This window comes from Antechinus flavipes, chromosome 1 (genome assembly GCF_016432865.1).
Source record: "Antechinus flavipes isolate AdamAnt ecotype Samford, QLD, Australia chromosome 1, AdamAnt_v2, whole genome shotgun sequence".
NCBI classification, from domain to species: Eukaryota; Metazoa; Chordata; class Mammalia; order Dasyuromorphia; family Dasyuridae; genus Antechinus; species Antechinus flavipes.
In genome coordinates this window covers 665,894,697-665,913,496 of record NC_067398.1, presented here as the reverse complement: position 1 = coordinate 665,913,496, position 18,800 = coordinate 665,894,697, and the positions used below count along the sequence as shown (strand labels likewise).

The window sequence follows — 18,800 nt, the reverse complement described above, 5'->3', positions numbered from 1 at the left end:
CCCTTCACCTACTTCCCTCCTTTTTTTCAATTCTGGACCCAGATAATCATTTACCTATAGTATCTGACTAGGAGATAGATAGATAGATAGATATACCCACATATATATTCTCTAAGGTGTCCATCCAAATACATATTGACATGAGGACAATAGATACTCTTTCACATTTTGTCTTGTTTTGATCTTTGTTGATGGACAGACTTCAAAATCCATTGAGTGAGCAGTTAAAAATCTCTTCCAGGAAATGACAATTTCCTGATATTTGATGCCATTAAACACAAGGTCATTAGCAAATAGGAAGACATTGTAAAGGACATCACCACCTATAGATAATCAATTCTTTTTAACCTAACTTTGTGCCAGATCACCTTTATCATTTCTGATGACATATCTCCCTTCTATAACTCACCTGATATTTATAAAAGCACCTTGGACAACATAATTTTTGTTGTTACATCTTTGAAGGAAACTTCAATGATTTTAATATGTGGATGGGAAGTGCCTTGTTAGGTTGTTGTTGTTTTTTAAGCCTCTAAGGCAGTTCTGCTGAATTAAGTGCTTTTTAAAAATCAACAAGCAATATAAACAATGGAATTTTATGTTCTCTATATCTCTCAGATAATTATAAGATGTTAAAATCTTGTCTATCATTGTTATTGCTTTTGAAATCTTGCCTCTTCCCTACTAATAGTCTTACTTAGAATGCCTTTGATTTATCTATAGATAATTCTCTTAAAGATTTTGGGTAGGTGGGAGAGTAGGCACACAGATCAGCAATCATTGCCTTTTTTTCATTCTTAATGTCCAAGAGACAAAATATAATAGCCTCAGCTCTCAAGGAGTTCACATTCATAGACTTATAGATACACAGCTGGAAAGGATCTTAGAGGTCATCTAGTTCAGTTCCTTAATCATAGCTGATTATATGTCTTTTCAGTCTAATGAGGAAATGTGGGTAGGAACTGAGTCGTGTTTCACTTTTGTAACTCTATCGCCTCTCACAAAATGCTTTAGCCAGTCTGTTTATTAAGCTTTTGTTTATATAAAAAATTTTATTAAATATTTTTAAGTGCTTATTAATGTACTGGGCATTTTGCACATCATGTTTAATAAAATTTATTGAACGGAACTAGAATTCTCTCCACAAGACCAAAACTCCCATCTGTTCCCTAAGAAAATCACTGGCATCCACTTAATTAATGTTGAATTGAAAAAATGATAATAATGGTTCCTGCTTATTAGACTATAAGCTCTTTGAGGACTGGAAACTATTTCTTAAACACCTGACATCCCCCATATTTTGCTTGGTGCTTTACACAAAGTATATAAACATTTGTTAAATGAAAAAAGTCCCTAACCATTAGAAAGATCAAAGTGACTTGCTTATCCTGACAGTCTCTCCAGCATAAAATTATCATTGATAATATCAAGATACCATTCCTATAGAGTTTACAAGGTTTTCATCTTATTGAACAGAATCAGGAACATGGAGTTAGAAGAACTTCAGAGACCATTTAAGTCAACTCCCTCATTTTATAGACAGGGAATTAGAGCAGGAGATGAGTTGAGGTGACTGAGTCTCTGATAGGGGATTTAAACAAGAAACGCAGAAAATAACAATAAAAAAGGATCTGAGACTTGGGATGTATCCCTCAAAAATGGAAGATCCTTCAGTCTTCTCCTCAACCATCAGACCCCCACACTGTCTTGAGATGAAAATTTCTAAGCTGTTTCCCAACCTCAGCTATTCCCAGGCTTCTTGTTTGTTGATTCTTCAGGATTGGCCATGGAGTGTTTGCACTTCACTCAAGAACCTCAGCCTCCAAAAGTCTGGTCTTTCCTGGAGTCTTTTCAAGTTGTCTGGTTAACACAATTGTCTTAGGACAGTGGTTCTCAAAGTCTGGTCCAGAGCATTCTGGGAATCTCTGAAATCCTTTCAGAGAGTCTACAAATTGATAATTAGTTTTTATTTTTAATGTGATCAATATCTATAACTATAAACCACATAAACAAAAACTCTTTGGACAGATCCTCAATCATTTTTAATAGGATAAAGATACTGAGAACAAAAGTTTGAGGACCACTGTCTTAGGAGAACTGCTTTCCCTTACTTTTATTGATTTCCACTGATCTACATTCCTTCTGATGCAATGTTCTTTTTTTGTGGAGGAAATCTGGAGAACCAAAATCTTTCTGACCTTCTCCACCATCTTCCCAGAATCCTCTTTTCCAATTGTCAGCTAATAGGTCTTTTCATCCCTACCCTTCTTCTTCCCAAATCATATAAAGTATGATGTAGAAGAAACAGTGCTGAATTTGGGGTCAGACAGTGTTGATTTGAATTCTAGGTTTGTTACATGTATATCCCTGGATAAATCATTTGACTTGAAACCGTAAAGCTAAAATCAAACAAACTCTCCCATTCTGCTGCCATCTGTGTGAGCTTATTCCATTGAACTGAATTAGACAGGATGTTTCAATAAACTGGAACTTTTCCAAATGAGATAGAATTATCAGCACTCTTCCTTCCTGCCCCCATTCCCATGGTTCATTAAATGTAGAGAAAAGTATGGTCATTGAACAGACTAGAGGGCAGGGAACTCTTCCACTAGGAGGGTCAGAGCAGGTCATGTGAAGGAGCTGTCTCCCCTGAAGTTGACCCTTAAAGAAAGATATGGATTTTGACAGATAGAGATAAGCAGGAAAGTGTCCTCCCAACGTAGGAGGTGGTACATCCCTGTGCTTTACAGGAACACATTTTGTAGAAGAAAAGAATGAGATGAGGTTACCAAGGTAAAGTAGTGCCAGACTGCAGAAGGTCTTGAGTGCCAGACTAAAGAGGAAATAACAAGAAGTAGGATTTTGAACAAAAGAGGGTCATGATAGGTTTGTGTCTGGCAGAGTAGGAAGAGAAGTCTGCCAGTAAGGGAAAGAGAAGCTGAAGAGAGATTGAGAAGAGAGGTTCCAAGCAGCCCACTTACAAAGGAACAGGTGACTGGAGAGAGCCTATACATGATCAGTCTTGAGGTGTGGGTCTTCACTGACCAGGAGAGGGCAAAGGAATTACAGAAGCATATCCACCTGTAGCTCTAGTCCCCAGAATATGGTGAAATAATGGTTAACAGCTCCAAGCTCTAATAACCTGTCATTATAACTTTCATCATCCGTATATTCATCACTTACTAAAGCATGTGTACATTTTATTAAAATGCCCTCTATAATGAATATCAATAACATAATAATGATTTGCCTTGGCTGTCTGCCTTCTGGAATACTGCCTAGCCACTTCCAGGCAGCTGGCCATGGTGAAGTCTGAGCTAGTCTCCTGCATTCTCTCTCTGAACTCCCCTAAGAAGATATCCTCTCCTTGATTCAGACCAGCCCCCAATTCAGTCCTCTCCCCCTCTGGGGCCCGTGAGACCAGCCAACAAAGCTAGTTTTTAAGCCAGCCTTTAAGGAATAACAAGCCCATGGTGTTTCCAACTCATTCAGTCTAGTGCCAAAGCTTGGGACCCCTAATGATCAATCAACAACCATTCATTATGCCCTTACTATATATCTATATATACTATATATCAAATGCTCTGCTTAAGGGCGTTAGAGTTACAGAGACATAAGGGAAACAAGCCCTATTTTCAGTAGTTTACATATGGACATATTTAAGTATTTACCTAATGTATAAAGAATGGGGGGGGGGGGAAATCATCTGTGAAGGGAGAGCCCTTGCAGTTGGGAGGAGGAGGGGGAGTGGATTTCAAAACAGTTTCCTAATTACTTTATCAGGCATCATAGAATGTCAGGCATGGATGGAACCTTAAAGATTATGCAGTTCCACCCCCTTCTCACTTTACAGGGCAGAAAACCGAGGCCCACAGGAAGAGATTTGCCCAACATCAGGTCAGTATAAGGTTAACGAAGGAACTGGTTTTTTTCCAAGGGGGTGGTCCGGATCTGTTATTTCACTTGTGTCCTGAACTCAGGGTGGGAAATTTCTCTGCAGGAATGCACCTCAACAACTGTTCTTCCCCTTTGATATTAGAGTTTCCTGGGGTACTGAGAGTCTTTCCAGAGATCATAAAGCCAGTAGGTGTCAGCAGTGGGATTTGAAACCCACCGACCTTCTCTTCCCATTTCTCCCTTCCCCACTCCAAGATGAACTGTCCATCTCTTGTATCATCTCTTATGAAAGGTCACAGGGCAATAAACTTATAATTAGGCATCTAGTCCAACTCATCATTTTACAAATGAGGAAACTGAGGCCCAAAGAGATTAAGTGACTTTCTAAAAGATAAAGGGAGAGATGGGATTTGAACTCAGTTCTCCCGGCTCCAAATACAATGAATTTTTTTTTCCCACTCTATTATTATCATCCTCCCTCCTCCAATTCTGCTAAAAGGGAAAAGAAGGATAAGGAGTGTCTCACTTTAGACTATACTAATCAAGGTAGTGCCATAGCAATAAAGCCTTATTATTATAGTAGGTTTAAGATGTGGGTGAATTCCAGAGCTGCATGTGGCTAGCCTTTTTCTGGACAGGCAGCCCCCCTTCCCTACCCCAGGACCAGCACTCACCATACCCAAATGGCCCAAGAGCCAGTTCCTCCGGGGAGGCTGAGGGAAGCATCGTAATCGTTGGCAGGTGATGTGAAACTGATGGCATATCTGGAAGACCTTCAGGAGGAGGCGGAAGAAGAAGAAAAGCAGGGACAGGAGCAGTGCAGAGATGACATAGGTGCGGAAGGAGGTCTTCTCCAGCCTCAGCACCCTCAGTACTTGATCTGTGATGGGCAACATCCTGGAGAAAAGACACGTGCAAGAAAAAAATTAGTGGTCGTGAACATTAGTGAAATCCAGCTTAGTGATTAAACCTGAACAAGAGGACTCAGAGCTCTCCAAGGCTCCATCCCTCGCCTTCCCCCCAAGAGCACTGAGCAATCCATCTAGTGCACATTTCCAATGGTTCCCCAGGGCACACCCAGCTCTCTACCTCCAGAAATTTGTTTGTAATTACTTCGAGGAAACCTGGCATGGAAGTTGGAGAGCTGGTCTCAGAGCCAGAAAAGACCTAGCTTAAAGTCTCCCCTTGGACACAAACTGACTATGTGACCCTAGCCAAGTTAATTAACCTCTTAATATTCCTGGCAATTCTTAGATCTACACAGAGAAAATGCTGCCCTGAATTGGTGGGAATGGTTTCCTCACCCAGGAGTTCTCTAGGCTAGTAGCTCTCAAAGTATGGGTTTTTGAAACCCTGTAGGTAGGGACCACAAGATTAAGACTATTTTAATAATAATGCTAAGATATTTTGATTTTTAATATGATAAATATCAATATAAAGCCTGAAGAATCAAAAACTCTTTGGAATCATTTTAATATCTAAAATAAATTGTTATTAAATAATTTGTAAGAGTCTTCATAAGACCAAAAAGATATTTGACTGCTGCCCTCGACCGATAAAATCCCTGATCCAATCCCTGCATCTCCTATATTTTGCATTTTTTAAAATATATTTCCTATTCTCTTCCAATCCTTCCCCATAGATTTTAAGCTTTTGATGAGCGGGGACTGTGTTTTTGTGTGTGTGTGTGTGTGTGTCCTGAACCTTGTACAGTTATAGGAACTAAATAGATGTTTATTAAATTTCATTTTGTTGAGATGACCCGGACTCGTTGGCTTGGTGTTTTAAGCTACTCACATTCTGGCCTCAACCTAATTCTCTACTTTTAGCTCCCACTACTCTACCGTATGAACCCGACACTATAGCCTCTGGACCGCTGCCTAGCCACATCCAGGCAGCTGGCCAGGCTCAGACGCCTACATCTGCTTTCTGAACTCCACAGGACACAGACCAGCGCCTCCAAACCCAAACTTCTCCAGGGTCTCGGGAGGGCAGCCAGTATGGCTAATCTTGTAGTTAACTAAGATGCTTCAAATCCTACAAGATATGGAGATTGCCTGGTGTGTTCCCATGTGTGAACAATCCATTCTCTCCTGAAATCCCTCCCAATGAGCCTATTCTCACTCCCACTCTCTGCCCCCTAAATATCTTTCCTCCAAAAAAGTTTTGTCCAACTTTCAAAGCTCAGATCCAGCCCTACTTCTTAACTAATTCTTTCCCCAACAAGAAGAGACTTATTTCTTTGGAATTCTCAAAGCCTTTACTTTCTCTTTCATGCACTGGCCACAGAAATCAATAAAAACTGACAAGATGTGGATAGCACTTTAAGGTTTTACAAACACTTGGCATGCTTATTTTATTCGATCCTTTACATCAACCTTTAAAAAGATAGATATTAAAATTATTATTCCCCATTTTACAACTGAAGAAATCAAGGCTCCAAGAATTTAAATGACTTGTCCATGATTAAGCAGCTAGTTAAGTGCACTAAAACTTCCCTCTCTTGACTATCTCCAATTTATCTGTATGTCTCTTCTTTGTGTGTTGTTGTTTGCATGCTATTTCCCCCATTAGACTGTGAGCTTCTTAACAACAGACTATCTTTGTCTTTATTCATATCCCTAGTGCCTGGCACATAGTAGGTGTTTAATACATTTTTATCAACTGCCTAAACCCAAGTCCCTCCTAAGACAGAGAAATAGAGACAGAGAGACAGAGACAGACAGATGTCAGTATCATCTTTCCACATAGACTGAACAGGGATTTTATCTCTCTCAAAAATCCTTCTCAGAAGTGACCAGAGGGCTGATTTCGTGGGGAAAGCCCTGACACAAGGATCCCTGTACCTTTCACTAACCAACTGTATGACCTTAAGCAAAATCCCTTCCCCTCTTAGGACCTGAGTTTGAGCTCCTATAAAATGAAATTTAATTAGATGATTTCTCTAGTTCCTTCTAGCTCTAAAGTTTGATGATTCTTCCCACTTAAGAAACAACAGAAAATAGCCTAGCCTTAAACACATTAGAAAAAGCACGACCCCACCAGACCTTAGTTTCTCAGTCTTTAAAATGAGATATGACTAGATCTGAGTTCTCTCCCTCCTCAAAATCTATGATTCCATGAGTTTAAAAAACTCAGTCATTAGAGAACCTGAGTTCAAATCCCACTTCGGACATTATCTGTGTAACATTGGGCAAGGCCCCTACTTCTCTGAAATAATGTTTCCTCTCTTGTGAAATAAAAAGAAAAGGTCAACTCTAAATCTCCAGTGCAATCAGCATGTCATCCTCCTTCTCCTTTCAAATGGCTCTTGGGGATTAAAGTTTTGGAAAAGAAAATTGGTTGAGGCAATTGTACATCATCAAACAGTTAATCCTATGTCAACAATAACTCACACCCGCTGGCTACACTGGATTAGATAGAGTTTTAATTCAGTGTGCCAGGGCAGACAAACCTGTGATTAAATTAGCAGATTGAACAGGACCATATATGTATTATGTATGTATATTTACATAGATGTACTGTGTAAACATACACATATGTATACGTACATTTGCATATACATGTGTATATATATTGGGCAATAATATACTGTCCTTTGCAAACTAAATATGGAGCAACACTGCTCCATCTTGACAATAATATATTGTCCTTTGAATATTGAATATGGAGCAATACCAACCACCTCCAAAAATCAACTAATTTTTCTAGGAACAGAAATAGCATAGAAGTTATATGCTCTCAGGAGTCATCTTCCTACCCCCATTTTGTGATCAATAGCATCATTGACCAACCAGTACCCAGAGCACACTTTGGAGTGACCCACTTGCACTGTACTGGAGTGGATAGAGTGTTGAAACTTGGAGTTAGGAAAACCTGAGTTCAAACTTCACCTCTGACTCTTACTAGATAAGTAACTCAAGAGTAAATCACTTGATCATTCTGAGGTCCTAGTTCCTCATCTGTAAAATGGGGAAATAATACTAGGAATGCATCTCTTGCAGGGTTTCTGTGTGGACCAGCTGCATATAAGGTATTCTTCAAAATTGAATATTTTGTATCTTGTAGAAGTCAATTAACATTTTTTCTTAAACCCAGGAAATGGGAAGAGAACTGATCTCAATGCTTTACAGGAGACCCCCATAGATACACTTAGTATAATGGTAAGGGTACTAATTGTATGGTCAGAACTCAAAGTTCAAGTTCAAATTCTCATTTATTGACTTTGGAAAGTCATTTTTAACTTCTTTCAACCTCAGTTTTCTCACCTGCAAAATGGAAAAGTTGTACTAGATTGGTTCCTAATTTTGTGTACTATAAACACCACTTGAAGGGATCATTTCATTCTTTGTTTTGTATCTGACAGTGTCTGGCACATGGTAGGTACTTTTTACATGCTTATTAATTGACTGAAACTATTCCCTGATCCCCACAGAAGCATGAAATCATACATCTAGAGATGGGAAGGGCTTCAGTGTCCTCATTATTATACTGTACTGCCTTGTTATGCTTCACATTTTGTTTACTTGATCTTGGGCAAGTCACCTAACCTCTAATTGCTTCTATAAGACTACACTTTGTTAACACTTCCCAGCAGTGTGATCCTGGGGCAAGTCATTTAACCCCAATTTTCTCAGCAAAAAAAAAAAAAAAAAAAGACTAGAGTTTCAAGGAAGTTTCCACATCCTTAGTTCTTGACATTGATGAACCAGATGAAAAAGTTTAAAATTCAGTTCAGTGCTGTAGGTCAGTAGTTCTCAAAGTATGGTTCAGAGAATTCTGGGGGTTTCCTAAAATCCTTTCCAAGGTCTAGAAATTCAAAATTAGTTTTCCATTTCTAATATGATAAATATCTGTACATATGACCCACATAAACAAAAACTCTTTGGACAGATCCTCAATAATTTTATACTGAGATATTGAGAACAAATTTGAGAACTGGTGCTCTAGATCTACCAAGACCTCCCACCCATCTAGGAGTTCTTAATCTAGAGTCTGTGAATCTGGTTCTTTCCTTTTTTTAATTTTTTAATAACTGTAAGAATTAATACCCTATGCTTTTTGAAATTATCTCAACAAAAACCTCACACATAGGTAGGGATTGGCAGTTTACAAAGAACTTTTTTCGCAATAATCCTGTGAGGTGCCTACCTCAACTGCAAATAATATTATATCCATTCTGCACATTATAAAAGTAAGATTATATGAAATATTTAAAAGCTGATAACTTAGAGTTAAGACTCTAGACTTCCAAGACTCGGACTCTTTCTCTACACTCACGTAGCATTCTCAAAACCTTCGTCTTCATGTCTTACACAAAACTCTAACTGGCTCACACTCTAGTTTATTAGGTCTGGTCAGCAATAATTTGACATTTGCATTACTAGAAGTTTTCTCCAGGGTCCTGATTTATTCATCCTGAAAGAAGATGCTTTGATCTCTTGAATAAATTGAAGTTAATCAATACAATTCCTCTCACCCCTCCCTGAGGATACTGTGTTCAAAGAAAGACATATTGTAATAAAGAATACCTGCATTCTTCGTCCTGTTTCTGTAAAGAACCCTAAGACCTAAGTGAAATAATGAGAACCAAGAGAACATTGTACACAGAAACAAGATTATGTGGTGATCATCTATGATGAACTTGACACTTCTCAACAATGCAATGATTCAAGATAATTTCAATGGACTTGGGATGGAAAGTGCTTTCTGCATCCAGAGAGAGAATTGTGGAAACTGAATATAGATCAAAGCATAGTATTTTCACTTTTTTACTGTTGTTGTTTGTTTTTCTTGTGTTTTTCCCCTTTTGATCTGATTTCTCTTATTAGCATGACAAATATGGAAATTTGTTTAGAAGAATTGCATATGCTTAATCTATGTTGCACTGCTTGCTGTCTTGGGGAGGGGAAGAGAGAAGAGAGAGAAAAATTTGGAACATAAGATTTTGCAAAAGTGAATACTGAAAACCCATCTTTGCATATATTTGGAAAAATAAAATACTATTTAAAAAAAGAACCCCAGCACCATTGGCTTTTATATTATGGTTGGGGTTCAACAGTGATTCATTAATAAAGCAGGCTCTGGGAGTTTTCCATCAAGCCACTGCTCTGGGACCTGCCCTTCCCAGTTTCAGCTGCTGGAGACTCCACAGCCATGCAAAATTTGAGTCTTTAATTTCATTGTTAAGCAGAGTACCATGAAATTTTCACTTCAAGAAGAAGGGAGAGAATACCACTGTTGAGTGACAGAAACTATTTTCAGATTACTCATGTATGAGATTCAAGTTGGACAAATTAATTAATTAAAAAGTTAATGAGACAATGCTTCAGGACCCAACTTAATGGTGTCAATAAAACAATGAATCAGAGTTCTGTGATCAGTTCTGGGAACCACATTTTCAGTAGGTTGAGCTAGTAAACATTCAAAGGAAAGCAACCAGAATAAGGATTGCATGTTCCATGAAAACTGGTCAAAGGTTCCATGAAGATACTGGGCCTGAAGAAGAAAACACTTTTGGGGGAGACTGATTACTTTCTCCACATCATTGCAAAGAATATTACATAAACAACTCCTAAGTGTAGGGCTCCTGGGCAAACATAGATAAATATCTGAAGAACTGTTAAGATCATTAAACTTGGCCCCAGATGGGAGTAAGTTGCAAGGAAGGCCGATTTCAACCCAATTTGTAATGAGGAGAAATTTCTTATGAATTTGAGCTACCCAGAAGTCAAAGAGGCTAGCTTATAAGGTAGTAAGTCCCCTAAACCTGGAAGTCTTCAAATAATATCAGCCTCAGAGGCTATCTTGTCTGACCCAAATATCCTCTCTACATTCTTATCCCACAAATGCTTATCCAGACATCACTTTAAGATTTTTAGTGGGGAGCCCATTTCCTAAAGAAACAACTCCTTAGGCATGTAGATGGCTCTACTTATCAAGGTGATTTTTGTTTTTATATTAAAATTAATCTCTTTGTAATAGTCATCTCTTGTTTCTAATATAGCCTTGAGGTCGAACTGAACTTATCCAATTCTTCTTCCAGGTAAATAAAATTATCATATTCCCCATTGCCCTCAGTCATTTTTTCTATAGGTTTCAAATAACCTACCTTGTACGTTTTGTGGATACTTATATCTTATATAAGTACTTATATATGTGTATGCTTTCCCCCTAAGAATGTAAGTCCCTTAAAGGCAGAGATTGTTTCAATTTTATCTTTGCAAAGACTAAACGATTTGTCAGTTGGGTTGCAGAGGAGACATTTCAGGTGGAGATGTGGATTTGACTCAGAGGACCATGCATCTAGAACTGGAAAGGACTTCAAAAGCCATCTAGAAGCCAAACTTCTCATTTTACAATTGAGGAAATTGAGTCTCACGGATAACAAGATGCTGGCCCAAGACTCAACAGAATCCAAGAATAGTTGTGGGCTTTGAACTCAGGTTCTTTGACTTCAGAACCAGTGTACTTTTCCTTTCTTAAATACCACACTAACTAATTGACTTCTGAGGCACCCTTCTAGCTCTAAGAATCAATGATTCTTTCTTTCTACTTCTTTCATATTCTTTTCGATTACAACATTTATCATTTCTCTTTTCAAGTTCTCAGTTTGTCTTCCACTGCGGGGCCTAGAAAAGGCCATTGATCAAAGAATAAAATATGAGAGGATGGACTTCAAGTTATCATCACTACAAAGAAGTCAGTGCCCTCTCCTACAGGCCAAGGTCAGAACCTGAACTTAACAACTGAGCATTCATTGATCTGTGCCCTGGTAATTAATCCTCGTGATAGACAGTCCTAAATGAAGAAAAAAGGTAACTTAGTGAACAAGCATGGGAAAATCTTTCAAATAACGGTTAAGACCTGAAAGCCAGAGGTGACAATAAAGCAAAAGAGATTTGTTTTCATTAAGCCAGAGGAGTCCATAAGAGAGGAATTTTCTCTAACCCTTACACCACTCACTATGCACTCTGGGTACAGTCTTAAACAGGTGCCATTTAACATTCACACCTAACTGCAAGCATGCTTTTGTGCACACAAACAAAAATAATACATTCTAATAATGGGCAGGAAATGGAAATGGTCATTTATTAAGCAATTACTATGTCCTAGGAAATGTGCCAAGTGTTTTTCTCATTTGAGTTTCACAGTAACCCAGGAGCTAAGTGCTATTATTAACCTTATTTTACATTTGAGGAAACTGAGATGATTAAAAGCTAATGGATTTGTCTAGGACCACATATATCTGGTAAGTATCTAAGACTGAATTTGAACACAGGACTTCCTGACTCCAGACCTAGTACACTCTCTTCTGGGTCCCTTCTGCCTTTCTGATCTGAAAGTAATGAACCTAATGCTATTAGCTCATTGTCAGGGATGGAACAAAGTCCCACATGTACAAAATCCTTATCATAGCTCTTTCTGCAGTGACCAAAAAAATTTAAAAATGAAGGGGGATGTTCATCAATTGGGAAATGACTGAACAAGTTATGATGTATGATTATGATGGAATACTGTAATGCTATAAGAAATGATGAGCAAACAGATTTCAGAAAACCTGAAAAGACATAAATTGATGTTGAGTGAAATGAGCAAAACCAGGAGAACAAGTAAAAGCAACATTATGTAATGATCAACTATGACAGACTTCTTTCTACTCAGCAATTACAATGATCTAAGACAATTGCAAAAAATTGGATATGTTATCCATATCCAGAGAGAACTGATGAAGTCTGAATGCAGATTAAAGATACTATTTTAATTTTCTTTATTTTTCATGTTTTTTCTTTTGTTTTTTTTTACAATATGACTAATAGAGAACTGTGTTTTACATGATTACACACACACACACACACACACACACACACACACACATATATAACCAATTTTTACATGAATATAAAAATTTGTCTTTACATGTAATTGGAAAAAATAAAATACTATTTAAAAAGAAGATTGCATTACCAGTAAGCAAGTGGGAGAGGAGAGAACCTTCCTGCTTTAGGAGAGTAGAAGACTTGTGTGACGGCTCATGCATGAATTTCTCTGCCTCAACTTCTCTATCAAGGAAAGTTACAAAACAGAGAAGAGTATTGCTCTACAAGTCAAAAGACCCCAGTTCTAATTCTGGCTCCACCACTAACTTGCTGTATGACATTAAGTAAATCATTTCCACTCTATGAGCCTTCATTCCTTCTTAGTAGAAAAAAGGGGTTCTTAGACAACTGGATATTTAAGGCTTCTCTCAACTTTAATATTCTAAGATTCCATATATGCTTCACCCAGAATACTGCTAGTAAACATGCTTGAATACTTCCCTGCTTCTCATGGGTGAGTCCTTTCATCTGGTTGCTTCTTCCATAATCCCTGAATTGTCATAGACCCCAAAATATGTCACTTCATGGCCAGCTTTCTAGTAATTAATCTCCTACCTTGACTGAGAGGATCAATTTCCCAGTATTTATGAAACTATCAATCTGTCAATCCTTTCCTTGTCGGGGCTGGGTGAAGTTTCCCGTATTACAAAGAGATGCACTGGATTAGATATTCAGGAGATAAAATGAAAAACATAAAGCCAATGTCCTAGGACAATGGACCTTTGCAGTCCATCTCCAGGTCTCTGCTTCAATTGTGCTCTGTTTTCTGAGTCTTATTACATCTTGTGTCTCCCCAACATAGTCACTAACATTTATGAGATATTAAACATATCAGTCCACTTTGGTGGACTCAAAAAATCATGAGCCCGGGCACGATCGAAGGTTTTAAACTTGGTCTCCCAAGGATTATGTGTATAGATTTCAAAGGGTCCATGAATTTGAGTAAGAAAAAAAATCTTTACATTCAATGGTCTTTGGTTTCCTGTGTAACTTCTAGGTTATATTATGTGTTTTATGTTAGAAATTTAAAAATATTATTCTAAGAAAGGGTCCATAAGTTTTCTTTCTCATTTTTCCCCTTTTTGATCTGATTTGTCTTGTGTAGCAAGATAATTATATAAATATGAACACATATATTGGATTTAACATATATTGAATTATTTGCCATCTAGAGGAGGGAGTAAGGGGAAGGGAGGAAAATTTGGAGCACAAGGTTTTGCAAAGGTCAATGTTGAAAAGTTATCCATGCATATGTTTTGAAAATAAAAAGCTTTAGTTAAAAAAAAAGAAAGAAAGAAAGAATACTTGCACTGCTTTCACAAGGTTGTTAGGAAGAAAGCACTCTCCCATAACAATTAAACATTGTGTTAATAAGAGTCATTAGGGAGAGGGATTAGACCTCTGATTTTATTGGTCTAGGGAACTCCCAGATGGAGAAATTCATTTTACCCACATAGGTCCACACCTTTAAAATAATCTATAGTCTTAAAGAGATTCTTCTAGCACTGAGAGGTGAAGTATTTGCCTAGTATCATCCTATTTTATATATGTAGAAGGCAGGATTTGAACAAGGCTCTAGGATCAGCTCTCTATACACTATCTACTATATACTATGTTATAGTATTATCTATAATCTATGTCCCACTGCCTGAAATGGGGTATTATGATAAAAAAGAAAGAAAAGAAAAATTGTCCCACCCAAATGCTACTTATTCCCATGGCCAGCAGAGTTATTTCAGCTGGAGATTGCTGAGCCAGGATGCTACATGGAAAACATTTCTTTCTGGTCTTTGAAATCCTAGCAGACAGCCTAAAACAGAAACATCTGGCACATTTTAACAGCTAATGGTCAAAATAAAAAAGAAAAAGTAATGGTTTCCTATTTCTTCACAAGTTAAATTCAAATTATTTAATCTGGTATTCCAAGCCCTTCACAATGTGACACAACCAACTATTCCCTTGCCCTTCTCTTCTATTATTATACACACATTGTTGTTGAGTCATTTGTTATCTCTGTGACTCCATTTGGGGTTTTCTTTGCAAAGATATTGGAACAGTTTACCGTTTCCTTCTCCAACTCATTTTACAGATGAGGAAACTGAAGCAAGCAGAGTTCAGTGACGTGCCTAGGGTCACATAGCTAGTAAGTATCTGAAACCAGATTTGAGCTCAAGAAAGTGAGTCTTCTGACTCTAGGTCCAGAACTCTATCCATTGCCAAGCTGACCCAAATGTACACAGGTTCTAGTCAAATTTTGTGTCTTAAACACAACTTTCTCTAGACTCCATACTCTTTGTTATAGTATTATCTACGCTTACAATGCTCTCCCCCTTCTTTTGCACTCCTACTTCATTCCTAAAATCTAATTCAAATACCTCCTCCAAGAAGCCTTCCCTTATCTCCTCTTCCCCTAAATACAATCAATAAAGATCTTCCAGCTCAGGTCACATAGAACTTCATTTAATCTTCTCCAATGCATAAATCATACAATATTTCAAATTAAAGTTAATTATATTTCTATCATTCCCCCCCTTTCTAAGCTGTGAACTCTTTAATGACAAGGACTGTGCATTTCTCCCAATGAGATCATAGACAGAAGGCTCTTAATAACTGGCTTTGATTTGATAGATGAATAAATGGTTAGAAGGGGCATGTCAAAATTGGGAAACACATTCAGACAAAAAGTTATTCTAGAAAGTAAAGCTATGGAGAAAAATGTAGAAGAGCCCATGGACAGGAACCAGTTCCTTACCCCAGAGTTCTAGGCTATAGGACAGAGTTGTCAGCTCTACTCAATTTAGAGACTTAACTCTTGACCAAGCAGCTGAGGCTTCCATGATTTCTTCCTTAGATATTCTGAAAGGCAGAATGGTGCAAGAGAGAGAGGAGGGAGATAGCTTTCAACTCTGACATTACTATCTGGGTGGTCGACTGCAAATAAATTGCTTAGTTGCAAGTCCAATGCTCTTTTCCTTATACCAGGCTGAATCTTCTACCTCATTAATTCATGAGTGTCCCCAGTCCAGACAACAGATGAGAGTACTCCATGGAGATGTGATATCATTTTATTAAATATCCATCTTCTTGAAAATAGAGCAACAACAACAACAACAACAAAAAAGAATAAATCTTTGATTTAAAAAAAAAAGAAAATAGAGCAACAAACTTCAGAAATTCTCTTTGCAGAATCAGAAAATAGACAAGCAGAAAGAGAGTAGAGAGTTTTTCCCCTTTAAATTCCACTGCCATCCCTCACCAATGAACAACAGCTAAGAGTTCAATCTAGTAGACACACTTCTGAAGCTTTGGCCCTGGCTTAATACCTTTTTGGTGCCGTGGGCCACCTGCCCAAAGTCCAGAATAGACTAGAGTTTTTCCATAAGGACATCAGGACATCCTAGATCAGTAGTCTTATGGCTATTTATGGTACAGGGGTCAAATACAACACAAGTGTATTTCCACTGAGAGATGGTTCCCAAGGCCAAACCTTCTCTTCCAAACAGCTGTTGTTGCTGTTGAGACATTTCAGTCCCTGATTCTTTGTCACCCCATTTGGGATTTTCTTATCAAAGATATTGGAGTGGTTTGCCATTTCTTTCTTCAGCTTATTTTATAGAAAAGAAACCAAGGCAAACAGGGGTAAGTATTATGCTCAAATCTGAGACCAGATTTGAATTTAGAAAGCTGACTCCATGCCTGATATTCTTAGCTACTGTGCTAGCCAACTGCTCCTCCCCCACCAGAGCCATAGCAAATTATTTCTGTATTTTGATGCAAGCATTACCAAAGGTGCCCTCAGATCAGTTTTAACACAATTTCAGATGAGCATGTGGGGATACCTGTTCAATATCACAAGACCCTCATGAGAAAAGAGACTTGAGACTCTGCTTTTGGGAGGTGGAAGAAATAGACAAAAGACCCCAGAATACCATTCAGGTGAACACTTTAGAGGATACTGCCAATCAAACTGCTCCTGGAAGGAGGAAAAAGATGAGATCCAGCTGGAGAGTTCATTAGGAGTATGGCTAATATCCACCAATCTGGTAGCTTCCTGTTTTAATTATTCTGTAATTAATTATTCCTGTTTTAATTAGTTATTCATTATTCTACCTGTTCAAAACAAAATAAAAAACCATTACAAGTGTTGTCAGCACTCTCTAAAGTTTTATACCTCTCTCTGAGCAAACCCTGATTGTTCCATCCTAATTAGAATTCTGTTTCCCAGCCCTAGAGCCATTTGGCCTTGTTTTACAGCTGTTCATGGACATCCTCCTGCCTCTCCTGTGAAAAACTCTCTGAAGACTGGGATTGTGCAACTTCCACCCTAAATCCCCACAGTTTAGTGTTAAGGGGCAGATCAATTCTCTGAGAGCTTCCACAGCTGTGGATCATAGCATCTGAAGGAGTTGCAAGGCATCCTTTGCTGACACAGGTGTTGCAGATTGAGAATGAGATAAATTGGAGGCAGAGGGAAGAGGAGAGAGGTCAGAGAACGCAATGGCCTCTCAATCAGAGAGCAGCAAGTGCCTCTCAGTCTCCTTGTATCATCCCCTCACAAGAGGAGATCTATTCTGCAGGTCTGGATTGGATCTCCAGCAGCCACTGTCAGGTGGCTCCCGTGTATTCCAACAGCTCTCCCATGAATCAGAACAGTTTAGTACAGAGTTTGTCGCTGGAAACCTCCTGATATACTGCACTCTGCACATAGTAGACACTTTAATGAACATTTATTCAATTTAAGTATGTACTGTGTTTAAGCAACTATATTAATCAATGGGAAGACAGAGATGAAATATGTCACAGCTCCTGCACTCAAGAAGCTAAGAGTCTATTGGGGGGATATGTCAAGCCCAGCAATATTGTGAATTTTTTAAAGAGGATTTTTGTGTATACACAGATTGAACTGGATAACTGTCTAAAGATACTTCTAACAGGTCATTACTATAATTCTGAGAATTAGTCCTTCTAGGAAACTCACAAGGAAACAAATTCACTAAGTCCAGTCAAAAGCAAACTGCCCACTCATGTCCCACTAATTGAGCAAGCAAATAAGATTAAAGCCTTCTGCTTGCTTCCTGCAAACACATTCCTGGCAGGTGCCTCCCCACATGATCAACTAGACAGTAGTTCCCTTTGTTGTCAGTGGTGTAGCTTAGCGGGTTATATCCAAGCAAACTTCTGGAAGAACAAGTTGGATTTGGTTTACCTCAGCCACTGGTAGAAAAATCACTCACTACTTCCAAGGCCCCACAAAAATGTCACAAAGCCCTCCGTCCAAGAAGCAGAACTGAATCAAAACTGAGCATCTCTTGTTAAAAATCTGGACAGTTATAGAACTTCCAGGGATAGGGCCACCCACTCACCCCTAAATTCCCATGAGCTTCTACGTAGGGGGGTACAGAAAATAATTAAATTGGAGCTGGCCTTCATTCCCACTCTTCTTCCAACCCCAGTTAATCATCAAATCAATCTTCCCTACTAAGGGAATATAGAAAGTTGGCTTCCATTTATGCAGTTGGACTGTGTGAACTTTCAATTCAATTAATATTATTAAGCGCCTCTTAGATGTCAAGTGGATTGATTCTAGTGTTTGGCACACAGTAGGCATTTTATTAGTGCTTATTCCTTTCTTCTTCCTTCCTCCCCACTTATGCATGACAGCAGATAATATTTTACAAAATGCTTTCCTTACAACAATATAAGGAAGTTCTTTACATCCTGTCCACATGAATTATGTTCATTTTACAGGAGAGGAAACAAGTTCTGAGATGGAAAATGATTTGTCCCCATATCACACACTAGTAAGTTGCAAAGTTAAGCTAAAAACCCAAACCCAGAGTATTTTTTATGAGATCACACTGCTTCGCTCCCCTCACACCACCCAGAAGTATTCTTCGGGAACTTAAAATCACACAGTTACATAAACCCTCTCTTTTCAACAACTTGTCTTCCTCCCTCCAAGAGAGTATCTAAGGAATCATGTACACTGGTATGGTGGGAAGCAAGACCAAAATGCTTTCATCT

The 18,800-nt window shown here is 38.3% G+C and overlaps 1 protein-coding gene across 1 annotated transcript in view; it reads right to left on the bottom strand.

Annotated features, from left to right (window-relative positions):
* Positions 1–18,800, bottom strand: part of LOC127545029 (ultra-long-chain fatty acid omega-hydroxylase) — a 47,811-nt gene that overhangs the window by 22,716 nt on the left and 6,295 nt on the right. Inside the window, exon 2 of the mRNA XM_051972044.1 lies at positions 4,572–4,794. Within this exon, the coding sequence (XP_051828004.1) occupies positions 4,572–4,793 (222 nt within the window). The 5' untranslated portion in view covers position 4,794. The remainder of the gene's footprint in view (positions 1–4,571; positions 4,795–18,800) is intronic.